The following is a 16415-nucleotide window of genomic DNA, read 5'->3' on the forward strand; positions in this document are numbered from 1 at the left end:
CTAGTCCTCTGTGGCTTGAAATTTTAGTACATAAAAAATTTTGAGGTGGAGAAGGATCCTTTAATCTAAGAGACTCTGGCTTTTCTTTATCTACAGAATAAAATTTAAACTAATTATATGCAACCCTATATATGTTAACCTTCTTTAGTCTATATTATCAGTCTTTAAAGTTTTAAAACATTCTTAAATTTATGGAAAATTATAAGCACAGCTCTTTCTCAGTTACTGGGGCCTGTGCTTTGGTACAGACAGGAGAGTGAAGCCAATGTGTCAGTGGCCTGGAGCTGGGTCTGTAGCAACACCTACATCACCCTACTGAGACCCTTTAAGAAATCCCACCTCGATCAAGAGCTGATGCTAATCAGCATATATGGGCTCTGGGACAAATGTGAGGTCTGAAGGTCAACATTACTCTGGTCAGGAACTGGAACTGCTGCTAAACACCTCTATTTGAAAGCAAGACCGTGCTACAGTGACTCATCTGCATCCAAGGGCTACACAAGGGCAAGGTGAATCTGGATTATACCCTAGACCTAAAGATCAAAGATTTTTTTTGAGAGGTCTTCAAGCTTATCTTGGGCAAGTCCATCCACCCTGACTGAGTGCTGATTCACCAGCACCATATTAGGGTCCACAAGCAGGTAGTAAACATCGGGTCCTTCATTGTCTGTCTAGACTCCCAGAAGCACATCTATCTTCTCCCTCTACTCTCCTTACCAGGAGGCCTCATGAAGAGGAAGAACACCAAGAAGGGCCAGAGTGGAGCTGAAGCTGGCAATGATGAGGAGGAAGTTTAAGCTCATCCAAACCCTCCTGGACTGGTGGATTGTCTAATTTTCTAGTCAGATAATAAAATAGGATCAACACTTTAAAAAAAAAAAAGGAAAAAAGACAAGTTGCAAGTACAATACAAAGAACTTTTTTCTTGAACCATTTGAGGGTAAAATGCAGACCCAGAATAGCGTATATTCCAACAAAGACTTTCTCCTATATAACCATAATTAAGCTATCAAAATCAGGAAATCAATACTAATACACCACTACCATCTAATCCTCAGATTCCATTGAAGCTTTGCCAGTTGTCCTAATAATGTCCTTAATGGCAAAAGGATCAGTTCAGAATCACATGTGATATGTAATTGTCATGTCTTCTTAGTCTTCTTCAATCTAGAATATTCCTTTAGTCTTTTCTTGACTTTCATGGCCTTGATGTTCTTTTTCAATCTTACAGCCTACAAAATTCAGCTTAAGGTCTAAATTGAATTGTTTGATCTTTCATTTTATACCAATGATTGAAATTTTATGAATATTTTATGAATTATGAATTTTATGAAAAATCTTATGAATATTTCAGCAGGGACCCCCCAAAGAGTTACCAATGTAAAATTTTATGAAGTAAGGATATTTTTGAAACTGCAAATATCAACTTATTTCACTATCATTAAATTAAAAATAAAGATAATTTAACTGCATAATAATAGACAAAACATAACAGCACAAAGCATAGACCTTTGTGTTAAATAAATTTAGCTTTATAAAAAGACACCACTGATAGATGAAAATGCTATTTAGAATTGGCATTGGCCTATAGATGGGCCTGTCTTTTTCCACTCCTGCATCTAAACCAACCTTGTTCCCATCTCCCTGAATTGTTCTGCTCCTTTTATGGGCCAGTCTAAATCCTGCTTATTCTTTAAGAACCATTTGAAATGCCATCTTCTTTGTGAAGCTTTTCCCAATTCTCACTTTCTAATCCTCTTCTTTGCTCTTAGCCAGAATGAGTAATAAAATTTAGACCTAGAAAGCACTTTTAATGAATATTCCTCTCATTTACAGTTGAGGCAGCTGAGGCTCAGAGAAGTGAAATAATTTGGAAAAAGTCTCACATTGTGAGAAGTAGTGAAGCTTGCCTAAAAATCCAGTTTTCCTGACTTCTAATCCAGAGCTCTTTCCCTGTCCATTAATTTCCCTGTTATGATAGCATTCCTGCCCAGGAATGAGAGAGCTTCAGCTGGGATATAAGGCTTTGAGAACAGCTTTCATCTAGCTTTCTAAGGTCTGATCTATTTATTAAAAGCTTTATGGTTTTACTAGCTGGGAGAATCATTATTTTATTTAAATAAAATAAGACCCTGAAGCTGTTCATCCTGGAACATACAACATAGAGTTGTCCTTGCAGGAAGTATTTCATTAGCACATTAACACCTGAATTTCTGAGTATAATTTTTGGCTAGAGGCTTATTTTTAAAACTAGTGTTTGTTTCTTTTTGACCATGATATTTTAATACATGGAAATCTATCCAAATGAGTAGTCACACAGGTCTCTTGTTGAACTTCAGTTTCAGCTACTCTTGAGAATGACTGTCTTATCTTTTTTTTTAATTGAAGTGTAGCTGACTTACAATATTGCATTAGTTTCAGGTGTACAATATAGTAATTTGATATTTTTATGGATTATGTATAACTCCATATAAAGTTATTTAAAATATTGACTATATTCCCTATGCTGAATATTACATCCTTGTAACTTATTTATTTTACATCTAGCAGTTTGTACCTCTTAATCCCCTTCACCTATTTTGCTCCTTCCCCCACCTCTCTCCGCTATGGTAACACTAGTTTGTTCTCTGTATCTGTGAGTCTGTTCCTGTTTTGTCTTATTTATTTTAAGTCAGAGAATCCAAATGTGACACCCAAACTGACAGAAAGCTAATTTTATTTGTGTGGATAGCCATGTTCCATAGATAATCCATTTGCTTCTAGCAGCAGGTTTTTCTTGTTTTTAGATTTTTTTTCTTTTGAATTTTATTATTTTAGCTCTTACATTTATGTCCTTGATCCATTTTGAGTTAATTTTTGTATATGCTGTTAAGTAAGGGTGCAACTTATGGATAGCCATTCTCCATGGACTATCCACTAGCTTCTAGCAGCAGGTTTTAAATGATTAATTTTATGGAGATGTGTCAGGTACTGCATAGGTGCATAGAATATAGCAATAAACAAGAGAAATCTGGTCCTTATTCTCATGGAGCTTACAACCTGGTAGGGGCAAGGTTTTTACTTGTGAGCTGGAATTTTATTTAGGAAGGAAATGATGGGGACAAATGTTTCCCTTATTTCTAGGAGAGTTGGGGACATGTCTCTAGGGCAAATGGATATACAAGTGTTCCTTTGACACTTGAGCACTGCCAAGGACTGTGAATGTAGACCTATGTGGGCTTCCTTGCCTGAGGTTTTGGGTCTTTCAAGAAGTTCTCAGGATACTGAAGAGATCATGGTGAGTATGATCTTGACTATAGGCTAAAGCTCAAAGTTGATAGTTTTCCCTGCTGCTTCACAGTACTCCTGGAGATTCTTAGGAGAGAGGCTTCTCCATGCTCATTTAGGTACACTTCAGATTGGTAGAGTGGAACAAACACTATCCTGGAAGTCAGAAACCTGGGACCTAGATTTAGATTTCTCCTTAATTCCTCTTGTGTGGACTTTGGCAATCCACTTCTTCTGGATTTCTTGTATCTTTAAAACAGGGATAATAAAGCCTGCTCTACCTACTGTAACAGTAGCTGTGAAGATCAGGTGAGGTAATAACCTATAAAGCAGTTTTGTACTGTACTTGGGTAAGAAATTAGCTAGATTCTTGTTTGGTCTACACAAAACCAGTGAGGCAGGAATTTCATTATTTTTATCAGGTCTCTACCTCAGCTAAGTTCTTTTTTTTTTTCCCCAAGTAAAAACTTCATTTCTCTGAAACTGACTTTTAAGGCCCATTCCCCTGCCTCTGAAAGGGAGAAATGAGAATTAAGGAGTCTAAGATACACTAGAGATTATCCCCCTTTTTCTTGACTCCATCCTCCCATCTTATGCCTTAGAGAAGAAAACTAAGCTCAGAAAGAGGGGGAAATTTGTGCAAATTCAAACATTGAATTAAGGGTAAACAATAAATCTAGGTCTGGTGGCTCTAAATAATTATCTTAGGATCTTGTTAATAATCCAGATTCCTGGACCCAACGCAGCCTATTGAATCAGAATTTTCAAAGAATAAGATTTCCAACTTGTATTTTTTATAACCTCCTCAGATGGTTCTGATGTGGTGGGCAGTGGCAAGGTACCTTTGAAAAATAACTATTGAGATTAGTGATCTAAAAGAACTTTGAAAAACTATGTAATTCTTCATACATTTTAAAGTTCACATTTAAGCATTTTATTATAAGATTAAATAATTCCAAGAATCTAATTTCCAATGTGTTTTATATTGTGTACATGTATATATTTTATATATCTTTTTCAAAATCTTGAAATTGCAAATTTAGCTCATGTAATTTATAGAAAATGTCCACCATATAATCTAATTTGCATAGCCAGTTCTCGCTGTCTACATAACCAACTCAGATTTACTTTGTTAGAAAATACCTAGCTTCTTTTTCAATTAAAACAAATATGTTAATATATGACCTTATGATAATTATTTAACTTCTGAATTATAATTCTAAGAGAAATAAGGCAAGCAGTTTGCCATGAGTTTGTCATCAAATGAATTAAGATGTTACTCCTTTCAATATTGATTTCTTACAGAGCTCTCTGATTTGCTTTCTTGCGGCTCTCCCTCTGAAGTTATGCATTCTCAAATTGTCCCTTTGTTTGGCACTCTGGAGGTTTTTTTTTTTAACCTCAGCATTGTATAGGCATAAGGTTTGGGATAAGAGAGAGAGATGGCATTTTTTTTTTTTATAAAGTGGTAGAGGGGTATTTTATAAAGTGGGAGAAAATGGGAAAGGAGAACTAACTCAGATCAATGTTAGCAAAGATTACATGTGGAAGTTGAGAATCTGGACACTTATTCTCTTAAAAATTTTCCTGCTCAGGTACCCACAAGAACAGAGTACATAGCTTGAAAACTACTGATGTAAACTATGACATCTACCTAAATAACAAAGAATCATTATAATGAGTATTTTTGCATGTGTGTGTTACATTTGAGAGACTTGGTGTACATGTAAAATGGTGTCCCTGGCTGTTCTTCCCACTTTCTTTTTCTGCTGCAGGCATACTCCTGTTTTAGGCAGCATTCCAAATGCTGTGATAATAAAGGAGCTGAGAGGGCTGCCCTCATTCACTTGTTTTGGGGCATAGGATGATAGGAACAAGTATGTATGATTTCCCTCCTGTAAGAAGGCATGTAGGCAGTGGGGAAAGTGTTTTTTTCTATACTGGCCCAGGTCTGCCTTCTCGATAGAGAAGAGTTGCAGAATCCAACCGGTACCAAAGCCACTTTGGCCAAGGGAACAGGCACAAGGTCCCTGGATCAAGGCCCAAAAAGAGCTGGCAGGAGAGCAGGGTGTAATAATAGCTCAGATTGCAAAACATGTGTCCCATAGCCTGAATCTCAGATCCAGGGGCTTCTTCCAGGCTCTCCCATGGCATAGAGTCCAGAACTGAGCTCATTGTAGGGGCTCAATAAACCCTTCTTGATATGTCCTCAAACCCATCCCACAAGTTTTACACTCTTTTTCTCTCTGTGCCTACCATTTGCCCCTGTCTGTTTAGCATCTGTCTTCTTTGTTTGTATCCTTTATAATCCCCTCTTTCCTTCCATATTTCCTCACTCTGATCAGCCTGGATCTGGCTGATCATGTGAGCAGAGAAATTTATTCATTCATTCTTTCATCTGTTTATTTCACAATTATGTATTAAGTGCCCACTGTGTGTCAAACTGTGCTAAGCACTAAGGAGGAAACATAAAAAAATATCCTGCCTGCCTTTAAGGAACTCACAATCCAGTGAGGGAAACAGGTGTTTACATATGACTGTAATGCTAAAAATAAAATAAATAAGTGCCAAGTCTTTAGACAAATAGAGACAGTATAAATGAATAAACAGTATGAATGAATGAATAGTGCTAAGGCACAATCTTTCTGGAAGGAAAGATTTGTAAAGATATCTTCCCCCCAAATTAATCTATATGTTTATTGCAATTCCAATCAAAATCACAAGTTTTAAAAAATCTTAGATATAATTCATACCATACAATTTATCCATTTAAAGTATAATTTCATGATTTTTGGCATATTCAAAGAGTTGTGCAACCATCATTACAATCAATTTTAGAACATTTTCACCACTCCAAAAAGAAACCCCATACTCATTAGCGTTCACTCTTTAATTTCCTCCAGCTTTCCTCATCTCAGCCCTAGGCAACTGATAATCTACTTTTTGTTTCTGTGGCTTTGACTGTTCCGGATATTTCATATAAATGGAATCATACAATATGTGGCCTTTTGTGTCTGGCTTCTTTCACATACTGTAATCTTTTCAAGGTTCATCCATGCTGTAGCATTATCATTCCTTCATTCCTTTTTATGCAGAATAATATTCAGTTGTATGGATATACTGCATTTTATTTGTCCATTCTTAAGTTGATGTATATTTGGGTTGTTTTCACTTTTTGATGTCATGAATGATGTTCTATGAACATTTGTGTACAAGTTTTTATATGGATGTATGTTTTCAGTTCTCTTGGGTGATATAGCTACATTAAAATCCATCCTTGGTGGACTTCAACCCTACAGTTCTCAGGACTCCTGCACTTTGATTTTCTTTTTTATGCGAATTCTGGCTTTGGAAACCACATCCTCCTTTTGAAGGCCATGCTTTTTAGCAGGAGAATGCCCTGAACTAGATATCTAGACTCTAGAGCTAGCCACAGGTAACTTAATATTTAAAATAATTTAAATTAAATTACAAATTCAATTCCTCCACCACATTTCAAATGTTCAGTAGCTATACTTGGCTTCTGACTACCATGTTAGATAGCTCTGCTTTAGAATAATACTGTTACTAATGTGCTAAGTAAACTTGACGCCATCACTTCCCATCTGAGCATTGGGTTTCTCATCTATAAATAAGAGTGGTGGACATCAAAAGCCCTATCCTCTTCTGTCATTCTAAGTGATTTGTGATTCAGTCTTTGGTGTTTGCCTCCTCCCACCTCCTCCTCCAGCCTTTCTCCCTGTTCAGCCAGGACTAACCAGAGGGAACATTTAGCTGCTAAGTGGTCAAGTTATATTGTTCTCACTCCCTGCTCCCTTGGTGAAAGGGAAAGAGACTTGAGGGTATACTTATATCTAAGTGCTTCACATTTGTGCAATGCTTTATGCACAAATGCATAGAACACATTATTTCTTTTGTTAATTGAAGTATAGTCAGTTTACAATGTGCTAATTTCTGGTATATAGCATAGTGATTCATTTATATGTATATATACACACGCATATATATTTCTTTTCATATTCTTTTTCATTATAGGCTATTACAAAGTACTGCATATAGTTCTCTGTGTTATACAGTAGGACCTTGCTGTTTATCTGTTTTATATATGTAGTTAGTATCTGCAAATCCTGAACTCTCAATTTATCCCTCCACCCCTCCCCCTACCCACCTGATAACCACAGATTTGTTTTCTATGTCTGTGAGTCTTTTTCTGTTTTGTAAATATGTTCCTTTGTCTTTTTCTAGATTCCATGTATAAGTGATATCATATGGTATTTTTCTTTTTCTTTCTGGCTCAATTCACTTAGTATGACAATCTCCAGATCCATCCATGTTGCTGCAAATGGCATTATTTTATTCTTTTTTATCACTGAGTAGTATTCCATTGTATATATACCACATCTTCAATATCTAGTTATCTGCTGATGGACATTTAGATTGCTTCCATGTGTTGGCTATTGAAAATAGTGCTGCTATGAACATTGGGGTGCATGTATCTTTTCGAACTAGAGTTTCCTCTGGATATATCCCCAGGAGTGAGATTATATGGTAAATCTACTTTCAGTTTTTTAAGGAATCTCCATACTGTTTTCCATGATGGCTGCACCAAACTACATTCCCACCAACTGTGTAGGTGGGTTCCCTTTTCTCCACACCCTCTCCAGCATTTATTATTTGTGGACTTTTTAATGATGGACATTCTGACAGGTGTGAGATGACATCTCATTACAAGTACATCACCAAGACATATTTATTTTATAACTGGAAGCTTGTACGCTCTTAAGCTCCTTCATCTATTTCACCCATTGTCCCACTCGCCTCCCCTCTGGCTACCACTGGTTTTTTCTCTGTATCTATGAGTCTGCTTCTGTTTCATTACATTTTTTTGTTTGGTTTGGTTTTTGGAGTCCACATATAAGTGAAATCATATGGTATTTGTCTCTATCTGACTTATTTCATTTAGCATATTGTAAATGACAAGATTTCATTTTTATGGCTGAGTAATATTCCATTGTTTATATACCATATCTTCTTTATCCATTCATCTATCAATGGACACTTAGGTTGCTTCCATACCTTGGCTGTTATAAATAATGCTGCAGTGAACATAGGGATGCATATATATTTTTGTATTAATATTTTTGTTTTCTTTAAATAAATACTGAGAAATGGATCTTATGGTAATTCTATTTTAATTTTTGGAGGAATCTCCTTACTCTTTTCTTTAGTGGTTGTACCAATTTACTTTCCCACCAACAGTGCACGAGGGTTCCCTTTTCTCCACATCTTGGTCAACACTTGTTATTTGTTGTCTTTTTTTTTAATAGCCATTCTTACAGATGTGAGGTGAAATCTCCTTGTGGTTTTGATTTGCATTTTCCTGATGATTAGTTATGTTGAGCATCTTTTCATGTATCTGACAGTCATCTGTATGTCTTTGGAGAAATGTCTGTTCAGATCCTCTGCCCATTTGTTAATCAGATTGTTTTTTGGATATTGAGTTGTATGAGTTTTTTGCATATTTTGGATATTAGCCTATTATTAGACATATAATTTGCAAATATCCTTTCCCATTCAGATTTGTATGGGTCCACAAAATACTCTAAATAGCCAAAGCAATAATAAGAAAGAAGAACAAAGCTGGAGGTATCATGCACCCTGTTTTCAAACTATACTACAAAGCCCTAGTAATCAAAATAGTTTGGTACTAGCACAAAAACAGACACATAGATCAGTGGAACAGAATAGAGAGCCCAGAAGTAATCCCATGCTTATGTGGTCAATTAATGCTATGACAAAGGAGACAAAAATATACAATGGGGAAAAAACAGTCTCTTCAATAAATGGTGCTGGGAAAACTGGACAAACAACATGCAAAAGAATGAAACTACACTACTTCCTTACATCATATGTAAAAATAAATTCAAAATGGATTAAAGGCTTAAATGTAAGACCTGAAACCACAAAACTCCTAGAAGAAAACATAGGCAATAAACTCTTTGAAAACGTCTTAGCAGTAGTGTTTTGATCTGTCTCCTGAGACAAGGGCAATAAAAGCAAAAATAAACAAATGGGTCTATATCAAACTAAAAAGCCTTTGCACAACAAAGAAAATCATCAACAAGATGAAAAGGCAACCTAGTGAAAGGAGAAGATATTTGCAAATGATATATCCGATAAGGGATTAATATCCAAAATATTTAAAGAACTCATATCTGTTCCTGTGCACCTTTTATGTACTCAATATGTCGCTATTTTCTTATATAAAAGTTAAGAGAAAAGTGAACTATTTCTTGTCTCTAGTGATAATTTTCTTTCATATGATCCACTTCACTCATTTATGTTACTTGCCTGGACCCTGTTGAGTTTTGCATTTGCAACTCTCAGTATAGAGGAAAGAGGCAGACCCTGAATCTTGCCCCCTGCTCTACTACAGCCCACAGTGTGACCTCAAGCACAGCAGATGGACTCTTTGGATTTCTTTGGAGTTAGGAGACTAAATTAGATGTTGTTTTAAAACATTCTGGAGGGCTTGTGATCTTGCAGTAGGCCAGTGCTTTGTTCCCTCTCCCCTCCCATCCAGCCAGGGGCCCCAGCCAGGTGTGTTTGTCAGAGGAAGAAGACACTGGAAGGGGTAAGATGCCTATGTCAATAATGTATAACTGGAGCCCAGGACCAGAAAGAGGACATACACTGTGTGTGTGTGTGTGTGTATGTAACTAGAAGTGGGCTCAAGTAAATTGTTCTTGTATAGGTTTGTGCTTATCTGTTCCTGTGCACCTTCCATGTACCAGGCTGTATTCTAGGTGCGAGGAACGTAGCAATGAACAAGACAGACAAGTCTTTGTTCTCATGGAACTTACATTCCAATGAAAGAACTGGTAATATACAAGTGAATAAAACACATGATATAATTTCAAATCATGGAAAGTTCCATGAAGAAAATAAAACAGAATAATTTGATAGAGAGTTTCTGGAGAGGCAAACTGTGCACATAGGTGGGTACATAAATGTGTGGTGCATATACTTGCAGATAGGCCTGTGTCCTGGGTCCATATATTTATGCTTTTTGTACCTATGTGTGCAAATGAGCAGCTTCTATGCCTACAGTGCTTGCATATTAGTACATGTGATTTTATGCATGTGAGCACACACAGGTCAGCTAGTATGTGGTACACATATGGGGACATGTATGCATGGGTGCTTGATATATTGTCAGCATTTAGCCATAACTAGAGATGTTCCAGTGGCACTCATCAGTGAGCCAGTTAAGGAAATGGCTTTTTTGCATCTGGCATTCAAGGCCATTTTCCAGCTTCCATTCTCCCTGTTCCTTCCCACTTTGGAGAGCTCTCTGTGCTTATCTCCTCTCAGCCCTAGGAGAGCTAAGGCAAGGAAAGGATAGTAACTGACTCATCAATCCAGGAGCTGGCAGGAGGCTGATAATCTGTGAAACCTCCAAAGGCCTGGCTTCCCTGCTAACCTTGTCCTTCACACTATGAGAAGAGAGTCCTGGCTTGAAATCAGACCTGAGGCTCTATTCTTGGCTCTGCCACTTATTATTGTGTGACCTTGACCAAGTTACTGCATCTCCCTGGGTTTCAGTTACCTCCTTCATAAGCACTCTGGGTAGTAAGGGAGGAGAGGGAGCAAAATGACCTGTAGTATTTAGTGAGGGCTATGTGGTGCTGGCGCCTGAAGGAGGAACAAAGTCATTCTGATTCTGAGCAGGGGCAATGGCATGATTAAAAGTGTGGGCTTTTGTGGGTAAGGGAAGCCAGGAGGCCAGGAGGAACCTAATAAGAATAAAATCCAAACTTCTTACCATGCCTACAAGACCCTACATGATCTGGATGCTGCCTACCCCTAATTCTTACCCTCCTTCTTGTTTACTTATGCTCCTGCCATACTAGTATATAGTTTCCTTTCTGTTCTTTGAATAGGCCAAACTATTTATTGCCTCAATGCCTTTCCAAATTTCAATGTTCTCTTCGCCCGGCATACTCTTCCCAAGAATTCATATAGTTGCCTACTTCTGATTACTCAGGTCTTAGCTCAAATATCACCTCCCCAGGGAGAGGCCTTCCCTGACCATCTTACTTAAAGTAGCTATCCTCTAATGTTAATCAGTATTTAAAATGCATACATCCTTTGATTCAACAATTTCACTTCTAGTAATTTATCCTGCAGATATATTTGCAAGTGAGTAAAATGACATGAAAATATTCACTGAAACATTTATTTGTTAAATAAATTATGGCACATACAAACAGTGGAACATTATGCAGATGATAAAGAAAATGAAACAGCACTATAAGTCTCAATGGAAAATGATATTAAGGTATGTTGTTAAATTTAAAAATAAAGCAAGATGATCAAGCTCTATATTTAAGATTTGTGCAGTTTATTGGATGTCTATTATACTCAATAAAGAATAAGGTACAGAGTAGTGTATATTGTATGCCATCATTTGTATGGGAAAAATGAGAATATATAAACGTAAATGCATGTATATATGCTTGTCTAATAGGCCTGTCCTATGGTTAAAGCAGCTCTTTTCTACCTCTCCCCATTCGGTGCTTGGTTGAGCACTGTTAGGTACTTATTTCTCTTCTGAACAGCATTAAAATTCAATCTTTTAAATTCAGTTTTTAAATTTCCACTATCAACAATATCCCAAGGACCTTATGAAAGATGCTAACAGTGTAGCCTTCTTCCAAAGTGACTTCTTGGTCACTCTTCACTAGTTCTGTTGCCCAACATCCTCCACCTTACTAGGAGTGGCCCTTTCTGCATACTGACTATTTCTAGAAAGTTACATCACATAATAGGTAATTGGCCAGTAGGCAGGATGATTAGAAGATAGGGGTAGGAGGGACACTTCTCATTACGTACCTTTTTATTTTAATTGAAGTATAGTTAATTTACAATATTGTGTTAGTTTCTGGTGTACAGCATAGTGATTCAGTCCTACATATATATATTGTTTTCATATTCCTTTTCATTATAGGTTATTATAAGTTATTGACTATAGTGCCCTGTGCCAGCATTACATATCTTACTATGTAGTAACATTTGTATGTATTACTTATTTTAAAAAATCGTAAAATTGAAAAAACTACTGAGGGGAATATTCTTTAGTATGTGTGTGTGTGTCTTATTGATGAACTGTTAGGACTATGTTTATGCCTTTTGAATGTGTTTTTTTTCATTTTTTAATTGAAGTATAGTTGATTTACAATGTTTCAAGTGTACAGCAAAGTGATTCAGTTATACATATGTGTGTGTGTGTGTGTGTGTGTGTGTGTGTGTGTGTGTGTGTGTGTGTGTATTATTTTTCAGATTCTTTTCCATGACAGGTTATCACAAGATACTGAATATAGTCCCCTGTGCTATACAGTAGGTCCTTAATGGTTATCTATTTTATATATGTTAGTCCTGAACTCCTAATTTATCCCTCTCCCTTACCTTTGGTAACTGTAAGTGTGTTTTCCATGACTGTGAGACTATTTCTGTTTTGTAAATAAGTTCATTTGTATCATTTTTTAAGATTCTACATATAAGTGATATATGATATTCGTATTTCTCCATCTGACTTACTTCACTTAGTATGATAATCTCTAGGTCCATCCATGTTGCTTCAAATGGCATTATTTCATTCTTTTTTATGACTGAATAGTATTCCATTGTGTGTGTGTGGTGTGTATATATATATCTCATATCTTCTTTATCCATTCATCTGTCGGTGGGTATCTGGGTTGTTTCCGTGAGGGGAATATTCTTATAGTTAAATCTTTGCATACAGTCATGAAAATTCCTTAAGATATCTGTTTAAAAAGTAATTTTCAGTCACTCATTATTATTATTAGTCACTCATTCTTTTTATCCTTCATAATGCTTATCATAATCTGAAATTATTTTAGTTGTATTTTTACTTGTATATTTCGTGTGCTATCATTGGAATATAAGCTCCATGTTGTCAGGGATCATGTTTATCTTGTTCATTAGTGCCTTATTTCTATACATATATAAGCAAAGGAATAAATGAAGGAAGCCAGGTTGAAGACTAGAAAGGAGTGGCAGGCAAGGCTGAGGAGGTAGACAGCAATCAGCTGATAGAGGGGTAGCAATTCATAAACTTTAAATATGCATCAGAAATACCTTCTGATTCTTCATACCAGCTTGGAGTCAAGAAGCAGATTCTTGGACCCTGTGATTGTGATTCAGTAGGTCTGAGTTTGGGCTCAGGAATCTACATTTTAACAAGTTCCCTAGGTGATTTGGGTACAAGTGATCTGGAGACCCCACTTTGAATAACACCAGTGCACTGTTGATATCACTTTCAGGAAGAACCACATAGCCATGATATCATTTCTCCTTAATACATGCCTAGGATGGAACAGAAAGGACCATCACCCCATTTTATCAAATTAAATGAGGCTCAGAGATGGCAGTGCATTTTCCAGTGACACACAGCTTGTGTATAAAGTATACTTTGAAAGGCCAAACTGGCTGGACAGTCAGCTCAAGGTGTGGTGGCAGATGGCTCACCCTCACAGGACATTCCCAGGCCTTGGTGTTACTGAATGGATTTTATGATTGTTCCTATTTTTTGTTTGGGGAAGAGGTTATATTCCCTAATGACTGGCTTTTTCTGATATATCTCAGGGAGGGCAATGAGCCAGAGGAGACCACCCAAATCACATACCGTGAGCTTCTGGTCCAAGTGTGTCAGTTCAGCAATGTTCTCCGAAAACAGGGTGAGTGTGGGGTATGGGGAGAGGCTGGAGGGTCCAGCCTTGTGGTATCTGAGGACTTGGGGGAAGTAGACAAGGAACAGAAGGAACCTGGTAACAGGGGAACAGAAAAGGTCAGCTAGGGGGTAGCTGGATGAGAGAGAGCAAGTAGCAGCAGGAAGGGTCCACCATAGTCCATGGTCTGTGTGCTTTACCTGCAGGCATTTGGAAGGGTGACCGAGTGGCCATCTACATGCCCATGATACCGGAGCTCGTGGTGGCCATGCTGGCGTGTGCCCGCCTTGGGGCTCTACACTCCATTGTGGTAGGAATTTGGGCTGGAAAAAGGGACCCAGTTGGGGAATGGGGCTCAAGAGAAGTAGGTTGGGCCTGGATGATGGAGGATCTTAAGAACCAGACTAAGGAGTTTAGAATGTTTGTGTCATAGGTTCCTTATCAGTTATCCAGTTTCTTCTAGGACCTTCGCTTAAAGACCCTGAAGGTTTTATGAGTGACTCCTTTCCCTGTTTACTCAGTCTCTGAGTCTCCCTCTCCCTCAGTCTTTCTTTCCTTCCCTAGTTTGCAGGCTTCTCTGCAGATTCTCTTTGTGAACGGATCCTGGATTCCAGTTGCAGCCTTCTCATCACTACAGGTGACTAATTCTCTCACCCTTTCTTTAAAACCCCTGTACCCCAAGTCTTGGTCTCCAGTCAGCTAGTTGGTATTTGGGATTCAGGACAGCCTACCCTTTATCTCCTGGTTCCATCTCAGCCAACCCTCTGTCAGCTCAAATCAGCTGGAAGAGCCTGAGTCAAAAGGCCCACCCAGGAAGGACTGTGAACACTGTGCTTACTAGGGATAAGGGGCTAGGAGTGTGATGCCTTCCTAAGGCCTGGAATGTTTGTTGCTCCCCAAAGACGCCTTCTACAGGGGGGAAAAGCTTGTGAACCTGAAGGAGCTGGCTGACGATGCCCTGGAGAAATGTCGGGAGAAGTAAGTGTGTTTGGTTTGTTGACTACTGCTCTCAGTTGACTGGGCATTTCCCCAGTGCCAGGTCCCCCTTGTCCCCCCTACCCTTGATGGACATGGGCAGGTCCTGCCAAATTCTCTCTTGAGCCAACCAGCCCACCACTTGAGGCTTTTCTTTCCTCCAGGGGTTTTCCAGTGAGATGCTGCATTGTGGTCAAGCACCTAGGGCGGGCAGAACTGGGCACAAGTGACTCTCCCAGCCAGTCCCCCCCAATTAAGAGGCCATGCCCGGATGTGCAGGTGAGTCTGGTACTGCTATGCCCTCCTCTGGGCTCAGAATTGCTCCCTCTTCCTGCCTAGAAGTTCCTAATGTCCTTCTTTGTTTCCTCATCATAATGCTGAGGATCTGGGAGCAATCCTAGGAATGGCTTCTCTGGCAGGGATGGCTGGGAACTGGGACCTTGAATGTAGGCATGGAACCCCTTGTACCTTGGGAACTTGGCATGAGGGATTGTGAAGAAGATTCTCATGCTGGTTGAGGTATTCTGATGGGCACAACGGACCTTCAGGGCTTGGGCATGGGTTAAAATGGGCTGATTTGGGTAACTATATGTAGTCATCTTATTATTGGGCTGTGGCTTGGGGTGGGCTACCTGTGCTGTCCCACCATAGAAGGACCAGGATCTGGCCCTCAAGATATGGTCCTTGTTAGCTTTGGATTCAGTGCTTCTGGTGGAAATGGTGGAAGAGCATTGGTGGCCCAATGGAGGCCTCCAGGTCTAAGGAGCATGAAGGGTGAAAGCTCCAGGGTTTGGAAGGACAGAGGGTTCCTGAGATTCTGTGACTTGAGGGGCTCTGAGTGGTCCTAAGGCTCTGAGTAGACTTCAGTCTCATCTAGGGAGATTGGAGACCCCTTTCAGCATTAGAGGCTCTGAGTGTACAGTGACTATGAATAGGATCAGGAAAATGGAGGCTGGAAGGACCAGTAAGAGGGGTACCTGAGGGAAAGGGGGCAGCCAGAGGTTTGGGGCACACTGACCCCTCCCTCCCACTCCCCTATACTTGAACCCTGCTCACCTCCCTTTCCATGGGCTCTTAACAGGGTAAGCTGAAAGAGAAACCCAAGCGCATTTGGCCCCAGGTATCCACTCTGCACTGCCTTGGGCACTGCTTCCCTGCGTGCTTGTTTGTGTGTCCATCTGCTCTTTGCCTGTTTGCCCCACTGAGGTGGCTGCCAGACCTAACCCCCTTCTCTCTGTCCCTGGGTCCTTTGCTGACTAAGTCATTCTGAAGGGTTGTGAAACCAAATGCTTGTTGCTGTCTCTCTGAATCAGCATAGAGCATGGATCTCAGAGCGGTAGCAATAGACATCCCATTTCACTCCTTCTGCTCAGGACCACTGTGGGAGAGAGGACGAAGTAACGTGTCAGAAAGTTTTTACTC

General features: G+C 39.0%; 2 protein-coding genes across 3 annotated transcripts in view; both read left to right on the forward strand.

The window, feature by feature from the left end:
• Window positions 1-16415, forward strand: part of LOC116658005 (60S ribosomal protein L29-like) — an 801314-nt gene that overhangs the window by 577825 nt on the left and 207074 nt on the right. The window lies entirely within an intron of this gene.
• Window positions 1-16415, forward strand: part of ACSS2 (acyl-CoA synthetase short chain family member 2) — a 44710-nt gene that overhangs the window by 17212 nt on the left and 11083 nt on the right. Inside the window, exons 3-8 of one of the 2 annotated variants that reach the window (XM_032462158.1) lie at window positions 13936-14027; window positions 14225-14328; window positions 14583-14655; window positions 14921-14996; window positions 15158-15272; window positions 16075-16113. In XM_032462158.1, the coding sequence (XP_032318049.1) occupies window positions 13936-14027; window positions 14225-14328; window positions 14583-14655; window positions 14921-14996; window positions 15158-15272; window positions 16075-16113 (499 nt within the window). The remainder of the gene's footprint in view (window positions 1-13935; window positions 14028-14224; window positions 14329-14582; window positions 14656-14920; window positions 14997-15157; window positions 15273-16074; window positions 16114-16415) is intronic. The other variant, XM_032462159.1, reaches the window with a different exon arrangement.

This window comes from Camelus ferus, chromosome 19 (assembly GCF_009834535.1).
Source record: "Camelus ferus isolate YT-003-E chromosome 19, BCGSAC_Cfer_1.0, whole genome shotgun sequence".
NCBI classification, from domain to species: domain Eukaryota; kingdom Metazoa; phylum Chordata; class Mammalia; order Artiodactyla; family Camelidae; genus Camelus; species Camelus ferus.